The following is a 16,597-nucleotide window of genomic DNA, read 5'->3' as shown; positions in this document are numbered from 1 at the left end:
TCATTCTGGTTTTATTCAAACACAGCAAGTTACTTCTTAAATAGTACTTAGCCACTTCAAAAGCAATGTTAATAAGACCATCACAGGAAATTGATCAGAGCATACATCATAGAAGTAGCTTTTTTTTTCCATTTTTCTAGAGGATACAGTATATGCTTTTGATTTTCATTCCAGGACTGTTTAAAGAAGACAGCAGCATCAGACAAACTGGGTACACCTTTCTAATGTGGATTGTCCAGGAATAGTGGCTAACGGTCTGTCCCCAGAGAACTGCAGTGGTCTTCCAATAAATGTGCAAAGCTAAATGTTAACTGATTAGCTACAGCTTCACCTGCTATTGTCGAACAAGCTAACACAAACAGTAGGAACTCTCAAAGCAGGTTCTATGCATACTTTCAGATTTTAACTTGTAACTGGCTGCCCAGAACTGTGCTCTGCCCAGCCCTTAAAAACCATCCTGGACTGCATGTTGAAAAGCATTCCAGTCTACCAGCCTGAACAGTGAAACAGTGCATGGATAATCATGGAAACATTCACATGGGTCTGGCTTTATCAATCCTAGAATTTCAGCTTTGCTATTTCTTTAAAGAGAATATAGAAAAAACCCCAAACTATTGTCACCCACTAACATTAAAAAACAACCCAACAGCCAGGGGAAATCACTCATGGGACCTGCACTTGGGAGCATTTCTTAATTGCTTTAGAACTTCACTGTTGACCAGCCTACACCACCCACTCTCAGAGGCACTGTGTGTGCCCCAAAAGGGGAGACTGGAGCCAGAGATGGGTACTGCACTTCTTCCTCCACGAAGCCTTGGGATCAAACCCCTGCTTTGAGAAGAGAGAGATGGGACTAACTACATCCACCATGCGAGCAACATGCATGCACTGGTGACAGAACAATCCATTCTTCAATGTCAGAGTAAGCAGGAGGTGGCCACTATGGACATCATAACCCTGAAGTACAGAACTGGGAGCAATCACATACAGTGAGTGAGTACAATCTATTGATAATTCAGTCCCATTCCTTCTGGCATCAGTCAGGTACTTTCCAAAGCCTTTTCTGTGTGTGCTGTTTCCCCATGACAATGTTCTTCCCCACATCTTTGAGTTCCTTCCCCACTGCACCTGAATTTTTATAGTATGCCTAACTCACAGTGGCCCTTAAGGCAGCTGCTGGGCAACACTAAAATGGACATTTACAACAGCAATTTGTAACTTCAGCAACTCTTTTAACAAAAATGAAAATAGCTTTGTCTTTGTTACTTTTATTCCTGTCTCCAGCAATAACATTTCTGGGAGCTCTTTCCTAACACAGACAACTAAATTGATATTTTTGGAGCTGCAGAGCTATAAGGCTGTATTTTGAGGTGGATCCTGCACAAGTAACAGAATACAGTAAGCAGATGCAGTAATCTTGAAGACCTCTGTAGTATCCTTTGCTGAATTAAAAATAAAATGGATCACACCAAAAACCTACTCAGAACTTTTTATTCTGGCTAACCAACCTAACTCAGAAGACTCAAAGACATGCATCCATTTTACTATCTGAGTACATTTAGCCAAGAGAAAAATCACTTATCTGAGCTACAGGATTTTGGTAGTTTTGTCTCCCTTTGGGAAGGGGTTGCACAGGCTAGTAGGATTAAAAGGTCTTCATTATCCTAGTTTCCTCCAGACACAGTGCAGCTACATCCACACTGACATTTAAAAGAAAGCTTCAAAAGGGAAGCATCAACACTGATTCAGAACCAACGCTTCCTTCTAGAAGTTCTCTTCTTTTGGCTGACTAGTTGATTAATAAAATTAACCTGGATGTCAGCAATAAAAGGTTCTTTATTTATTTGCTGTAACTGGTTGGGCTCTTCTGAAGAAAACAACACATTCTATCTTGACTAGTCTAGTACTTGGGACACTTCCTCTTTGTAAGTAAGAACTTTGCTTTCATAGTTACTGTAACCTAGCTCTGTACTGTCCTCAACTAGGAGAACATTTCCAATGTACTTACCTCCTAGCTGAGTCTGAAATTCCATCAAGGCTGTAAGATCACTGAGCTCCTCTGTGAACACTTGCCCGTACAATATGTAGCTAATTAAATTCAAGACCTACAAGTATTTTGTTTCAAGAACACCTCTACAAAGTAAAAAAAAAACCCAATAAATATCCCCTGTATATTCAAACTAACATTAAATCATTCACTTCTCACAGAACATTAAAATCTCTTTTACTTCTGATAGTGCTCTGCACTTTCTGGTCATTTTTGAAGATGTGATTGAATATGAAACCATCTCCAGGTGTAGTTTTAAAAAACAAGTAACACTTTCAGCCTCAAGTTTCACACACTGGAAATCTACCTTCTGAAAATGACAAAAGAGTTACTTTAAAATTAGTCTTTCACATAAAAAGGAGTAAACTACTAGCAAAAAAAAAAAAGGTAAGAAATGCCACTTTTATCAAAACATTTTATCTCTGCCCTTCTGAAGTCTTTACAAGAGATAAATACAGCTGCAATCTATAAGATTGCCACCTTTGTGAGTACTGTACATAGCAGAGGACAGTTACCCAATAACCAGAAAATTTGCTACAAAAATAGATTATGTTTTGTAACATCTGCAGGTAAACAGCAAAAAAATGCTATTAAAAATGCAGTAAAATGCAGAAAAAATTAGTAGCCTGCCATACTAACCATAATGTTACAATAAAGTGCTGTTTGGCTTTGTTTTTTGCCTGTTAAAGTTTCTCTAGAATTTTAGCTTTCTCCTTAAGTCTTTAAAGATCATTTGTTTTAAAGCCAGATCACTCCTTCTGGGAAGGACCACTGCTAATCAGTAAATTAAGAGTAAAATGCCCTAAAATGAGCCACTTGAAGTACAAAGTTTGGTTCTTAATCTTGTCCTGTCTAGCATCAGCTCAAAAATTACAAGTCACAGCCAGAAAACTCCCCAGACATCCCTCCCAGGTGCATACATACATTAAAAATGCATCTCTCTCTCACCATTTACTTTGGAATCCCTTTTGCATCTCATGTATTTTCTTCATCAACCATCACTAGTGAATTAAAAGGAACCAATATTTACATGGAAAGCTGTTTTCCTAGACAAGTGTTGGTGCAATGTTTAATAGCCAACAGTATCACCCCAGGAGCACACAAACTGGCTCTAAGATGCCTCTGACTTCCCTACAGGTTGGGATTCTTCCTTAGCCAGTATTTTGCCAAGGATTGCATCATAGTAAGGGCTGAAGACCATTTTGTTGTAGTTGACCAGACGGACATACTTGACAGCAATCTCTTCCAGCTCTCTTTGAATAGGACCTAATCCTCCAGGAACAGCAGGTAACGATTTCTGGTGACTAGATGCAATATAGTTCTCCAGAAACTTTTGAATTCGAGAATCTGGAAAAATTGGACCAAGGGTTTTGGTTTGTTTTTCAAAAGAGACAGTCAGTCAGAAACAGCATAATCTCACATTAAGTACAGAAAGCCTGAGCACACTAAACAAGTATTTGAAACAGATGAAATGAGAAACTACGTGGACATGACACCACCAGCTCCACAAAGACACACAAGGGGTCACCTGAGGACAGCATACCTATGAGCTTGCATATGGTGTTCTCTGGACTGGCCACTGCTTGGATTTGTCCTTTAAGTACAGTCTCTTTCTCCACTGAGAATGGTGTGAAGCCATGCTGGGAGAGGCAGCTGTTCACCTCAGCACACACCTTTTCACCAATGGTAGCCAAAGATTCCTTCAAGTTAAAGGACCTGGAGAATGTGGAGTAGAGTATTACTGAGCTAGCTATCTTCCCACCTACAAACAAACTCTCCAATTGAAGTTGCTGTATCTATCAAATGTAATGGAAGAAGTGTAATCCAAAGCCAGAACTATAAAGAATAATACATGAGATATATCTATCTATATATATAGAGAGAGCTATAGATATGGGAGATGAAGCTGAGATACAAAACAGGGAGGTAGGATAGCACTCAAGATTTCCAGCCTGTAGACCTTCTGCCTACACATACCTCTAATGAAAAAAGTTCCCAACCTATCTGTGCACAGCAATCACTCTACACCTGCAGGCAGCTGCCCATGCCACACTCAAATCCCAAGGGAGCCTAGCCCAAGCCCTGCTCACAGGCAGCTGCTCACACTCATGTGAATCAGACAGGCATCATGAGAAAAACATGCTCTGAAACAGGGAGCATGTACATCCCAGAAAACAACAGAGTCAGAGAAGACAGATCTGAGTAAGCTGAATAAAAACTGTCAGCCCAGGCTCATAAAAGGCCCTCATCGGTTCACCCACACATTCGGTGGTCCACAGCCAGAGAGGGGCTTACGCTGACTGCTAGGGTGAAAAGAGCTCCACCTGCCTGTGGGTGACCAGAACTATGCCATACTCACGTCAGATGCATTCCTGTCAGCAGCACCTTGACAATGGTTTTGATTTTCTCTGCAAATCCAGGCATATCAACGAGTGCTGAGCCTGCTGCACTGAATGTGACCAGAAGGACTGTCCCAATCATGAGGAGCTGCTCCAGCTCCAGCTGTATTTCCTGGAAGCGCGTCTGGTCCATAAGCACTGTCTGCAATGAGTGAGGAAGCCAGCACAGAACAGAGTCAGGATGCTGGGCTGTGGAGTGACACTGTGATGCCTGCCTGTTCACAGCAGTGAAGTCATAGACACAGAAAGGAGCAACACATGCTCAGCAGGTGAGTATCAGGAAGAAAATGGAAAGAATTAACTCTTCTTCAGTACTGAATCTTTCTCAGTTGGAAAAGAAGTACCTGAGACCTACAAAAGCTCTCAGTCAAGAGAGTTTTTAATATTTTACTTGTGAGGCTACAAATGCAAACAGTTTGTTTGCAACAGAAAAGCACAGCAAGCACAGAAGTACTTTTTTTTCTGTTAATACTTACTTCTGGAAAGGGCCTGTTTACATGATCCCACTTCAGGAGCTTCAGATAGGCCTGATTTTGTACAGCAGTGGAGCACAAGGCAGACGCTCCACCAGTAGCACCATCATCACTACAGTGGGAAGGCAGTGCTTTAGATCTCAGCTTTGTAAGATCATCTGCTGCTTCTTGCAACCACTTTGTGACAAGGTCTAAGGAATCTGGAAAAGCAGAGAAAAAGAATAATCTTACTAAGAAAATCCCTTTTCAAAGATAGATTTTTTTTCCCCATCAATAATTTGCATAATATCCCATTAGTCACTGCTGCTAATCCCCATGATATCAGTTATTGACATGCATTTAGTTTCTTGCATTAAGCAAAACATTTAAAAATGTTACCCCAGCTACAGGAAAGTGGAGGTGAGAGGATGCTAGGTAACTGTGCCCTACTGGAGTAAAACTCAGCTCCAGTGCACTAAGTGCTAGCAGATTTTTTTCAAAGCACAGTTTTGGGGCATAAGCTGTCATTTACTATATGAATCCTACAACTTAATACAAAAATCTGACTTCTTCTCAGGATCTACAAGCAAAGACAGGCAGTTTACTGGAAGGTCAGAGGGGAAGAAAGAAAAGAACAAAGTCATACTTGGATGTTTCTCAAGAAACTCCTGAAACTTCTTTCTTTCATATTCAGCAGACTGCTGCATTAATTTTGGCCTAATACTACTGACAGCGAAGTTTGCCATATCCATTTTCATTAGGTCTAATACAGAGAAAATTGCTCTAAACAAACAAACAGAAAAAGTTATTCAAGACTGCAGCTGTTTAAGAGGTATTATTTACAAGATTTACTACAGGTTGTCTAAGGAAAGCACAAAAACATGTATGAGAAACATTAATAGGATGCTTAACTATTTAAGAGCACCGAGACAGAGAGGAAGCTTGAGCAAACATGTAAGTGCATGCATGTGCCCCTTCCAAGCAGGAAATAAATCTTGCTATTCTATAAAGAAGCCTCCATAGATTTAACTTTATTCACTCCATAGATGACATCTCCCAGGCTGTGCAATATCATATGTTGGATACATAAAAAGACCTTTGGGTTTCCAAGTTTACATGCCATCCCTGTGGGCAGCTTCTAAAGCCAGCTTCAGTGGGAAGTGAATAATAAGACTCAAGGAAGGGAAGAAAGAATAAAAGAACTGGGGGGGACGGACACCAAAACACAAAAAAACATCCAAAAACACCCCCACCCCATCCAAACCAAACCACACCTGGAAAACATCTTAATTTCAAAGCAACCTAATTCCTGCTGGCAATATTTCTGCCAAGTCAGTCCTGAACTCCTGGAAGTTTATCAAATTAGAAAACAACAGTGGTAATGAAATTTATTCTGTTGAGACTCTGAGCTGTTCAGCTGATGATGTGGTGCCAAAGCAGAAGCCTCAGTGCTCCCAGATGTGGTATGTACACTCCCTTTAGAACTGAAAGGATTTTTTATAGGGAGTGGAGTGGGAGGTAAAGGACAAACTGCTGGAGAACAGGAATACCCATTTCCTATGCTCTTGTCTGCTTTTTTTCCCCCTCTCTGCTGCCAATATGAAATTCTGATACAAACTGACCATTCACTTCCTATCTCAAGGCTTGTATGCATTTGGCATTTAAGAAAATGCAGGAGCCAGACAAATACTCCAGTTCACCAGAACAAAGATAGTCCTTATTACAGATTTCCGAGGCATCTCTCCTATTCATGCCCACAACTACATCCCTTTCTGTATCACCCTTTTTGTCTACAAAGATCTGCAAGCTGCCCTGCTGGAAAGCACCTCACATCTAAAATTATTTAGGGGACTCTCAGTGTGGCTTATAAATACCATTTCAGTACCTGAACAGAGGAACTATTTCATGAATGTCTTTCAGCTTCTTAATTTCTTCATCTCGAGCTGGAGCACAGAGCGTCCCCATCATCCCAATAACAAATTCAACCAACTTAGAAATGTCAAGGGCCCCATTCTCTGCCTCCTGTTTTATCAAATCCAGATCAAGAACTTCTGTAATCTGGTTTCTCAGTCTAGTATGACGAGGCAATAAGAAAGACAGGAGATTCTGAAATGGAAAGTTTTTAACAGTGGATTAGTCCTACATATCAAAGACTGCAAGGATCAAATCAGTTCTTGAACCACTTTTTAATGTAAACTAATTGCCTTTTGCAAGTATACCCTTTTTTTTCCTTTCAGTTATTTGGAACTAACCCTTCACCAACTCCAAATCTTTCACCTCATTCTGTGTGATACTGAAGTTAGTAAGTGATAAATACTCTGTTGTACAGGTCATGCTTAAGACTATCGTGCTTGGTTTTGTCACCCAGTATGGAGGCATCTCACTGATTCTGTAATACCACTGCCATAACATGAAGGAAGCTTGGAATTAAGAAACTAGTATCATTTCTCATTATCTTACATCATTTGGCATTTGTTTTTACATTCAAATCTCTCCTCTGGAGTTAAGAGCTTAAACATGTTCAGAGACAATGATACAGTAATGAATAAAATCAAGCAAGTCCCTTTATGAAAAGCCAAGCTTTAACCACTTTTGCTCATACATATCAATGCAGCTACTCCAGTTCAAAACTTTACCCTGACAGCACATCAGCTTACCTCTTTAATTTCTCCCAGTAGTTTAATTGCATGGTCATATGTCGGTGGATCTTCCTTCAGCTGAGCTTCTAGACAGTCCCAGAAAGCTTTATGCACAATATCTCTTACTTTCTTTTCTAGGCTGTAGGCAAACATGACCAGTTAAAAGAACAGTACTTCTCTGTGCACCACCTCACACAGATACTCTGGAGCTCCTGAAGAATAGCATGTAATAATAATATGAACATAATGTAATCATGAATGCATGACAATTAAAAGGGAGCTGTCATTTTGAATTACCCAGGAAAGCAAGAAAACCTGGACACAGGATTTGCATCCTCATGAAGGGTTACACAAAAGCAAAGGGCAAACACACAAGTTAAAACCCTAGAGGTAGCATGTGCTACCTCTAAACTAAATAATTAGAAGGGAAAAATCAATGTAAAAAAAAAGTAAATCACAAAACTGCCAGCTAAGCAAATGCAATTCTATTAAGTACCATTCATTCAGTACCTCATGCAAAATACTGAAAGTGACTTGCAGGCTCCTGTTCACACCAGGTTTAACTTCAGCACTGAAGAAGGAAAATGCTCACAGGAACAGCATGCAGACAAAGCACACCCACAACAGCAGGTTCCCAAGGCTCTGGCTACCTGTGCAGCTGAGGTTCAGAGAGTGCCCAGTGGCACTTATGTCCTGTGGCCCTCAGGGCATCTAGCAGGTGCTCTACTGACAACTGTGAATACGGTCACAACTGTTTGCTCCTCCAACCACTTCTCTACACCTACATTCAGACTGCAGTGAGACACACAAAACCCCCACATTTAATCCAAGAAAGACTCCAGGGTCCCTCTTAAAGCAAAAATCTGATTGACTGATCGCTCTTTCCCTCACAAAAGCTAAACAACACAGGGATCTTGTACTACAGCAGGTCTGGCCCTTCACAAAGCCCAAGCACTCCTGGAGCAAGATGACCTCTGCAACAGATCTCTTCCTGGTTGCAAATCAGTCACACTATTGGTTACTACTGTTTGGTACCATTCTTACCTGTGTTCTGGTAATTCAGCTGGTTTGATCTGGAAGTCTCCATTAACAACAATTTCATGTGCTAACACCATGTTGGTTACTCCCTTGGCTGTTTCCATGAGCTCTTCTATTGACACAGGCCGAGGAGGACTAGCTGCAACATCAATTAAACTGTCAGATAGTCATCTATAGAAGTCTGTGGAAAATGTCTGCCAATACTTTTGGATCCTTTCTATCTTCTTGACAGTACAGAAGGCTAAAAGACAGTACCATCTGAAGATTCCTCTCCTTCCCTTCCTGTCCCAGCTGGTGGTGACACACTTGGAGTATTACCGAAAACAACAAAGTGAACACCACCATCCAAAATTCTGGGCTCAGTATGTCAACTGCTCCCAAGTTCTAGTAAGCTCTTTTAAAAAACAATACCAAAAAAAACCCTTCAAGATCCCATGTTTTAAGGGCTGCTTAATAGCATCTTTCTCCATACTGTAGGAATAAATCATTAAAAACACTAGGATTTTCACAGCAGTATTTCCCCAATTATTGTGCAGATAAGGATATTTCCATTTTGTATTTTTCAAGGAAGTGACTTTATCTCTAAAGCAGTCAGCAACCAAACCACCATTAATATTTAGCAATTACACACTAGCAGCTAATTATTCTCACTACTTGCAGTGCAACTGAAACTTCTCCAAACTCTCCTTTTTTTCTCCAGAGGCCATTGTTCAAGCCACAAAGGATGTGACTGAGCACCAATGCCTAAGACTTCTTCCTCTGGCAGGTGTTTGGGACTGAGGAGGATGTGCAAGCAGCTTTAAATTGAGGCCCTCAGGCACATAAGCAAGGAGGTGGAAGTGCCAAACCTGAGAAAACATGCTAGTTTTCATTAGGCAGGAGACCAAGGTAGTGACTGACTGTAGAAATCCAAGAGGTAAACCAGGGACAAGCATAGCTTCAGAAAACTTACTTCCTGGATGCACTGGGAAATATAGCTCCTAATTGTTCTGGACTACAGAACATCCTCCTGGGACACTACTGGTGTTGCTGTAGTGCAGGTAGTGTCACAGATCTAAAAACAAGTCAACATATATGCAGGGGAGGTGCCAAGGGCCATGCTGGTTAGGGGGAGTAATCCCACCTTTGTGGTAGATTCCTCCTAGCTATGCTAGCATCAGTGCAAGCAGTGCATGTGAGTGCCCTGCAACACCTTGCCAAATGTCACAAGCACGACCACAGCTCTTCCTGGTACAGGTACTTGAGAAAAAACAGAGAAGGCTAGATCATTAGTGTTCTCAAGTGAGGCAGACAAGAATGGCAGGGTTCACCTCAGCTCCTCCAGGAAACATCGAATGGAACAGAAGTGGGGAAAAAATCTGGAACAGAACTGCCCTAATGGATTGATTCCTCTCTGCAGGTCAATCACTTCAACTGCAGTCCAGGCAGAGAAGCTACAGAGTAATTCCCAAAAGAAAGAAACCAAGCAAGGGTCTTCATAGGCTGGATTCACCAAGATACATTTCAGGCAAGGTACTGTATCCACCTCATTTCATAATCCAGTGTGATTAGGCTTAAGATAGTAATATAGGAAAGGTCCTTTAACGGTCCATTGCTTGTCTGCCATTCAGATCTGTTCCAAGGATATACAGTATGGTTCCAATGAACTCATTTTTCATTAACACTTTGCTTTTTTCATGCAGCACTCTTACACTCTTATTTCCTTCTGCTTGGAGCTTTTATCTGCACAGTGACACGGTGAACACAGCAAGGATTGATATTCTGAGAAGAACTAGCAGGACAACAAAGTTCACAGCTGAATGAGAGTGCTCTTGTCCAGCTGCCAAAGGACTTTGCTGAAGCAGTAGATGCACTAAAATTTACAATTATTTCTCTTAGCAAGAGCACTCTTACATGCTACTTCATTCTCATTTTATATCTGCTCTCTGACAAAAGGGAAGGGCTTTTGACTGGACACTTTGTGGTTGTCATTGAGTTGAATCTGCTGCCATGCTGCCAGCTTCAAAACAAAAGTGCTGGCTGGAGCATGGGGCTTGAAGTTCAGATTGTAACATGAGTGGCTTTCTGTTCCTGCTTCCAGTTTCTCTGGCTGGGGTGTTGGGCTTTCCCGCTGGGCTGGCTGCTGCATGCTTGTGGGGGGAACCATTTTATTGCTGCCTTCCGCTGCTCCTTCTGCATTGTGCTACACTTCTCTGCAGACAGGTTGAGGCAATTGTGTACAGTATCATTTCCAGTAAAACTCTATCTCAACCCAGAAGGGGTTTTTGTGTTACTTTCCCTCTCATGTGTCTGGGCAGAGAGGGCATTTTAAGTGCAGGCTGTTAACCCAGGACATCCTGATAAAAGCCAAATTGACAAAGAAAAATATGCCCTAGGAAAAGACTTAAAACACACAGCCCTGCTTGATACCAGGAACAGTACTAGGGTTGAATACAAAGCTTTCCATCTATACTGTGAGGGGCATGACAGGCCATTACTTTGTTGCTAACAGCCTTCCTTGCCCTGCAGTAGAAACAGGCCGCAACAGTCCAGAAGGTTCGGCTGATAATGCAAAGAGCAGCAACATTTTAGCCGGAATACACCGGAGTGCTGCTTATCCTTCCTGTGAGCGCAGACACGCAAAGGTATTTAAGATGCAAGTGGCTCTGAGCAACAAGGCTATTGTGTACAATTAAGTGCTAAAACTAAATGGGGAGAAAGGTCTTACAAAACACCTTTGCCGCAAAGCCAGCGATCAGGATCCACGTGACATTTAGTTGCAAAGCAGTCAAACTTGCACAGAGTATTGTAAAACACCATATATTAAAAAAAAGGGCAGAATTTACTCTTTATTTTTAAGCAAGCTTTTTGCATACACTTGGGTGTATCATTTACTCTTTAAGCAAGCTTTTTGCTTACACTTGGGTGTATCATTTGCTCTTTATTTTTAAGCAAGCTTTTTGCTTACACTTGGGTGTATCATTTGCTCTTTATTTTTAAGCAAGCTTTTTGCTTACACTTGGGTGTATCATTTGCTCTTTATTTTTAAGCAAGCTTTTTGCTTACACTTGGGTGTATCATTTCCGTGCGACCCTGGAGCGCTCTGCCGTATTCTTTTTCTGATAGACTGGTCCGGGTTGTCCAAGCTCTCCTCTTGATCATCCTCCACACCACTCAATTTCTCCTCACTTGAATGTGGCTTGTCAGGATTCTCAGACATTTTCAGTTGGCTCTTTTCAGAAAAAAACAAAAAAAAATGAAAAAGGGAGTGAATAAGCATTTTGATAGGGCTGAGTGGGTACACATCAACAGGAGTTCTCCCAGTTACAACGGAAAGAATGCTTATGAGGAATTATATGATGTCATTCCCATAATGTTAGGGACCTGGACCGAATGACTCACTTCCCATCTTACACAAAATGGGATGCTTTCAACACAGCTACCATTTACTTACTCTGCATTCCAAGTGACTTCTCCAAAGTCTGAAACTGTTCCCTCGCCGTAATGCAAACAGATGAGAAAGAAAAACTTATTTCCTTTCTGAGTGTTGCTTGTGAGGGAGCAGCGACAAACACCTTCAGAATCGCATCACAAACATGGTTTACGAAAAGATTACTGTCAAATGAGACGTTCTCCACTACACAATGATAAATCTTCCTGTACCTAATGTACCCCTGAACTATGATCTTCCCCAACTGCTCAGAAGTTTTCCCTCTGGGTGATCCAAAAGCATTAAGAAGCAGGAAAATGACTGGAGATAAATTAATGTAAAACTCTACTCCCCTGTTTTCATTCTATGCCACTCATGATTTGTGCAGAAAATATGACAATTCTTCTTTAATTATTAAGACAGTAAAGAACATACAGTATTTAAAACACCATTTATTAAACATTCTATAATAATATTTATATTACCCCACAGGAACCAGCAGAGTACCCAAAGTTACCATCAGAAAAGCAGGTCTCACCAGGCATTAGTTTCAATTACTTCATATTCAGATTTCCCTCTAAAGAACTTAACTTGCACATCTTACCACTGAAAATGCTCCATCATACAGGAAGCTGCTGTTCAAGCTTCAATTTTACAAAAATCTAATAGAGAGCATATGATGTCCCTAACTCAATTAAATAACTTGGATATTCTGTGAAGTGGGACATCAGGAAGAGTCTGCCTGAAAGAAGAAAGCTCCTGGAAAAACAGATTTCAAATTGGGAAGAAAACAAGCTCTCAAAAAGAGCTACAGGCTCCAGATGCACCTCACAGCTACTAGGAAAAAGTATTTGTAGCACCACCGACTACACCCAAGAAGATGGGACATAAGCAAGCAGCAGTGTAGAAACACAAAACACAGCTGTAATACCTAGTCCTGCTCCATCACTGCTTAAATTAATTGCACCAGTGTGATTATACAGGACAGCTGGAAAGCTCCGTGCATAAGAGAGATGGTTTTGTTCTACAGCAATGACTGAGAATCATCATCTTACTAGATGCACAAGGTAGACAACAACACACAACACTTGTCCACAACATCATATAATTCCTTTTAGAAAATAAAACAAAGCATAAAACTCATGGGGTAAATAACAGAGTAAAACCAAGACATCAGTATAGGTATTGCGAGACCCATATATTAGCCCCCACCTCTAGATGGAGCAGAGCAACTGATGTTCCTGCACCAAACACTCCATCATCTGCTCCTTTAGACACACAGACAAGCCCAGCCGGGACAGGAAAGTGGCAGTCTGTGCAAAGCTGCTGTCATATTGCCAGCCTTTTAACTAAGGCAGAGATAGCCTCCAGCTAGGTGTAAAGTAAGGCATCCAAACCAGCATGCAAGTGGGAAACCACTGCCATACTCCAGAAGTAATGGATCTCAAGCCTAGTGGATTAAAGGTCTGTTACTGCAAACACTCCAGCAGCAAGAGGGTGAGGAGTTCTGTTAGTAAAGAAGTACTTAACAGAGAAGATCATAGCAACAGCTGCAACATTAAAGTTCACAGTATCACAGTAACTAAGGTTGGAAGAGACCCCAAGGATCATCAAGTCCAACCTGTTCCAACAGACCTCACAACTAGACCATGGCACCAAGTGCCACGTCCAATCTCCCCTTGAACACCTCCAGGGACGGCGACTCCACCACAGGACTGGCTAAACAAGAGGGAAACATCTTGTTAAATCTGGCTAGAATAAAAACTATTATAAAGGCTTCCATGTTTGTTCAACCAGACTAGGTGGTTGTTCTTCCTAACCATTCTCTTCCACAAAGCATCCTTATAAAGTGAAAATCTGAAGCACAAAGATGATTCAGCTAAGCGCCACTAAGCTCTTTAATGTACATGACACTTCAGAGTGCCTTGCAATCTCTCACAGCACTTTGTCCTCACTACCCTTAGAAAAGTAGAGAAAAATTAAAATATATCTTACTTACAGAGGGGAGACTGAGGCGTGAGTTAAGCTGCTTGAGGCCTCACAGAAGGTAAATGACAGGATCGAGATGACAATCAGCCTCATGATGATTAACCTCAGCTTTACCTAGCAGGCCATCATTCCTACCATGCAGACTGCATCCTAAAGTAGCACCTTCCATAAAAGAGCAGATCAAGCATCACAGTCTCAAATCCAACAATTTTTAATTAACATTTGATTTTAAAAAGTCCTATTTCAACTGCAGAAAGGAGATACAAGAAATCCTGGGCATTTCTACCAAATGACTGTTCAGCAGATGAGGTAAACAGGCACACTTGTTGGTTTAGTTTGCAACAGTCTACTCTGTTCTGCTGGATTACTGCTATTATTTGCCAGAACACATCTAGAACATGTCCTCTTTCCACCGGCTAAATAAGCTCCACAATACCTCTCTCCAAAGCACAATCATCATCCTTCCTTTCACAGAAACAACTCTGACTCTTAATAAAACAAAGTCTACTTCTTGACACTTTCCTCCCATTTATCTTTAGTAAAACCAGAAATGGAAGAGAAAAGCCAGCAAACTAAAATTTCAACAAAACATTTTCCACAGGCTCATCAAACATCCTCAAATCATCTGATGCACACCAGCATTAAACAAACACCACTGTGCTTCCGTGGAGCACACACAAGGCTGGAGCTGTACCTCCTAACTTCAGGTGTGGCCCCACTGCTCTGTATGAGGCAAGACTCACAACTCTACCTCCACACCAAACACACAAGCCCTGAGGGCCACCTTTCTTTAGACTTTGTTCCAGCCCTGAACTCTCTCCTTCCCTCTGTTCACCTGCCACATCACAACCTACTTTCCCCTCACAATCTACTAAAAGGCTATGCCGCAGCTTCACGTGGAGAAGATGCAACCTATCCTCTGTCCCTCTTCCAAGCTAAGAGGCACACTTGTGAACTTCTACCATTCTCCCTGCCTGCAACCTGTCCTCTGCAAGGCCCTAGAAGTCCCGGTCCATGAGCAGGGCCTCCCAAAGAGAGCACTTGAATTGTCGTGACAGAAACGCTGTACCACGGAGTAGCAATGTTAATGTGCCACCTCTTTACCCTTCCCAGGGCGGGGTATCAATTTTTCTGCAAATGTGCAGGGTCCACAAGTTTCACCGCGCCCTGTGCACTTGCAGCCGGGGCGCTGGCAGCCGCTCATAACCGGGCCACATGGACAACGAGCCCCTGCGGCGCGGCCCGGGGCCGTTCTTCCAGACGCCAAACGGGCGAGGCACGAAAAAGGGGGTGGCAGAGTCCCTGGCGCCCAGCAGTGAGCCCCAGCCACCTTCCCCAGCAAACACGTCCCGAGGACAGGGCTTCCCGGGTACAGCCCCGCAGGCGGCCCTAGAGCCTCCAGTCAGGGCCGCCCCAGGCCCACTCCCAGCCCTGCCAGGCCCTCCCCGCTGCCCCAGGCCCGCCACAGGCCCGGCGGCCTCCAGCCCGCACCCCTGTCAGGCGCCTCCCCGTCCCCCGCTCCCCTGGGCCGCACCGCCGCCGCCTTACCACTGCTCGGAGAGGGAGCCGCGGCTACCGGCTCTAACGTCCCCAGCTGCCGCCGGTGCGAGCCTGGGCCGGAGGCGCAGCCCCAGCGCAGGGGCGGGCGATGGCAGCTGCCGGGCGGCAAGGGAGCGGCTGGCGGCGGCCCGCCCCGCGCTGGGCCCCGCCGGGGCGGGGCGAGAAGCCCCCACCGCCGCGCCGTGTGGTTATTGGGGGGGTTTGCCCCCCAGGGTGAGGCTAGAGGGGCGAGAGGAGCGTGGTGGGGACACCGCTGCCGCCTGGACCAAGGGTGTAAGAATAATCCTCAGTATTACAGCTCACCGCTGCTGTTCGGGAGAGAGGGGGTCGCCTCTAAGCAAGCAGGAGGTCTCTACAGCAGTCACAGCTGGGCCAAGGCACGATCTGTCCACAGTAGCCTGCACCCGAACTCTGGTGTCTGCCCCCTCCCCCTGTGCTTTAAACTAAATCCACCTTCCGGCCGGCTCACGCTGTGACCGTCAGTCGCGGCAGCTCAACATTAGGCACGGCTGTCTGAGCTGTATCATACTCGGGGTGGAAGGAGACGTCGGCCCTGCCTTGCACCCACCCCTGAAGACTCCAGCACAGCTCTCTGCAGGCTGCTTTTCAGTAGCCTGAGAGGAGCCTGGCACCAAAGCCAGCCAGTGACTCACAGTGCAGCGATATCTGCAATTCAGAACTCATACTCTGGCAGGCACTGCCCCTAGCCAGGAACTCACTTTCAAGATAGAAATCTCATCCTCTTAATAGTGAGGCACAGACAGCACATAGAACCAAGAGTCAGCAGAGGGAATATACTTCTGATGAAGAGGCAACAAGTAACCTAAGAAAAATATGATCAGAAATTCGAGAAACTAAGATGTGGGAGGAGAATGCCAGTTTAGATAATGAAAATCTTTCAATTAAAACTAAGAACTTAAAAAAAAAAAAAAACACAAAAAAGGGTTGCACTTCCTCCACACTATTGGTTTTCAAGAACTGATTATCTTTCAGAAGTCTTTTCTAGCTGACTAGAATAAGCCTCTTATACATTTGTCTTCCATCCCCCATCAGAAAACACTAAC

At 43.2% G+C, this 16,597-nt stretch overlaps 1 protein-coding gene across 3 annotated transcripts; it reads right to left on the bottom strand.

Annotated features, from left to right (window-relative positions):
- On the bottom strand, window positions 1-15,911 carry TCP11L1 (t-complex 11 like 1). 3 transcript variants are annotated; one of them, XM_054171794.1, is made up of 10 exons: window positions 15,837-15,911; window positions 11,621-11,786; window positions 8,582-8,714; window positions 7,556-7,676; window positions 6,784-7,004; window positions 5,545-5,681; window positions 4,923-5,119; window positions 4,407-4,588; window positions 3,591-3,763; window positions 1-3,394 (listed from the first exon to the last, which is right to left on the bottom strand). In XM_054171794.1, the coding sequence occupies exons 2-10, from the start codon at window positions 11,772-11,774 to the stop codon at window positions 3,159-3,161; spliced, it is 1,554 nt and encodes a 517-aa protein (XP_054027769.1). In that variant the 5' UTR covers window positions 11,775-11,786; window positions 15,837-15,911; the 3' UTR covers window positions 1-3,158. The 3 variants fall into 3 exon arrangements, with proteins under 3 accessions (XP_054027769.1, XP_054027767.1, XP_054027768.1); XM_054171792.1 differs by lacking the exon at window positions 15,837-15,911 and adding an exon at window positions 15,522-15,624; XM_054171793.1 differs by lacking the exon at window positions 15,837-15,911 and adding an exon at window positions 12,009-12,392.
- Window positions 15,912-16,597: the final 686 nt, after the last annotated feature.

This window comes from Dryobates pubescens, chromosome 22 (genome assembly GCF_014839835.1).
Source record: "Dryobates pubescens isolate bDryPub1 chromosome 22, bDryPub1.pri, whole genome shotgun sequence".
In the NCBI taxonomy this organism is placed as follows: Eukaryota; Metazoa; Chordata; class Aves; order Piciformes; family Picidae; genus Dryobates; species Dryobates pubescens.
Note: the sequence above shows the minus strand (reverse complement) of the source record. Positions and strands in the feature narration are given on the sequence as shown.

What these genes read in the sequence shown, in the direction of transcription:
- TCP11L1 (XM_054171794.1), bottom strand. Translation starts at nt 11,774, where the DNA reads ATGTCTGAGAATCCTGACAAGCCACATTCAAGTGAGGAGAAATTGAGT. An exon ending in GCTGAATTACCAGAACACAG is followed by an intron (nt 7,677 to 8,581) that starts GTAAGAATGGTA and finishes GTTTGCCTACAG; the next exon opens with CCTAGAAAAGAAAGTAAGAG. An exon ending in GTTTCTTGAGAAACATCCAA is followed by an intron (nt 5,120 to 5,544) that starts GTATGACTTTGT and finishes CTGCTTTTCCAG; the next exon opens with ATTCCTTAGACCTTGTCACA.